General features: G+C 66.8%; 1 protein-coding gene across 1 annotated transcript in view; it reads left to right on the top strand.

Annotated features, from left to right (window-relative positions):
• The window catches only part of LMTK3 (lemur tyrosine kinase 3), a 13217-nt gene extending 13076 nt beyond the window's left edge, over positions 1-141 (top strand). The window contains exon 17 of the mRNA XM_029913159.1: positions 125-141. Coding sequence (XP_029769019.1) covers positions 125-141 — 17 coding nt within the window. The remainder of the gene's footprint in view (positions 1-124) is intronic.
• The last annotated feature ends 205 nt before the right edge of the window (positions 142-346 follow it).

Below are 346 nucleotides of genomic sequence, written 5' to 3'. Positions count from 1 at the left end.
CAGGATACCGGGGTAGATGGGCCCATGGGGCTGATCTGGGGGCAGGGGACTGGGGTGCTGGGTCCATGGGGCTGATCCAGGTCTTTTTGCTCTGTCCTTCTGCTCCTCTCTCCTTCTCTTCCAGACCCCATTGAGAACTGAGGCGGGGACCTGCCCCCAGCAATCAGGGACTCCACGGGATGGCGCTGGGCCATTGTCCCCCCCCCCCGCACCCTCACCCCCTGGCCTGACTGGGAGACGCATGCGCCAGGCGTGTTCTGGGGGACACAGAGACTCCTTTTTGGTGCCCGGCCGGAGGGGGGCGGCGCGACCAGCGTTTTGGGGATCTCTCCCCCCCGAGCGTCCC

The sequence above is a fragment of the Terrapene carolina genome, unplaced genomic scaffold, assembly GCF_002925995.2.
Source record: "Terrapene carolina triunguis isolate 2854851 unplaced genomic scaffold, T_m_triunguis-2.0 Scaffold500, whole genome shotgun sequence".
Lineage (NCBI taxonomy): Eukaryota > Metazoa > Chordata > Testudines > Emydidae > Terrapene > Terrapene triunguis.
This window is presented reverse-complemented; position numbering and strand designations above follow the sequence as displayed.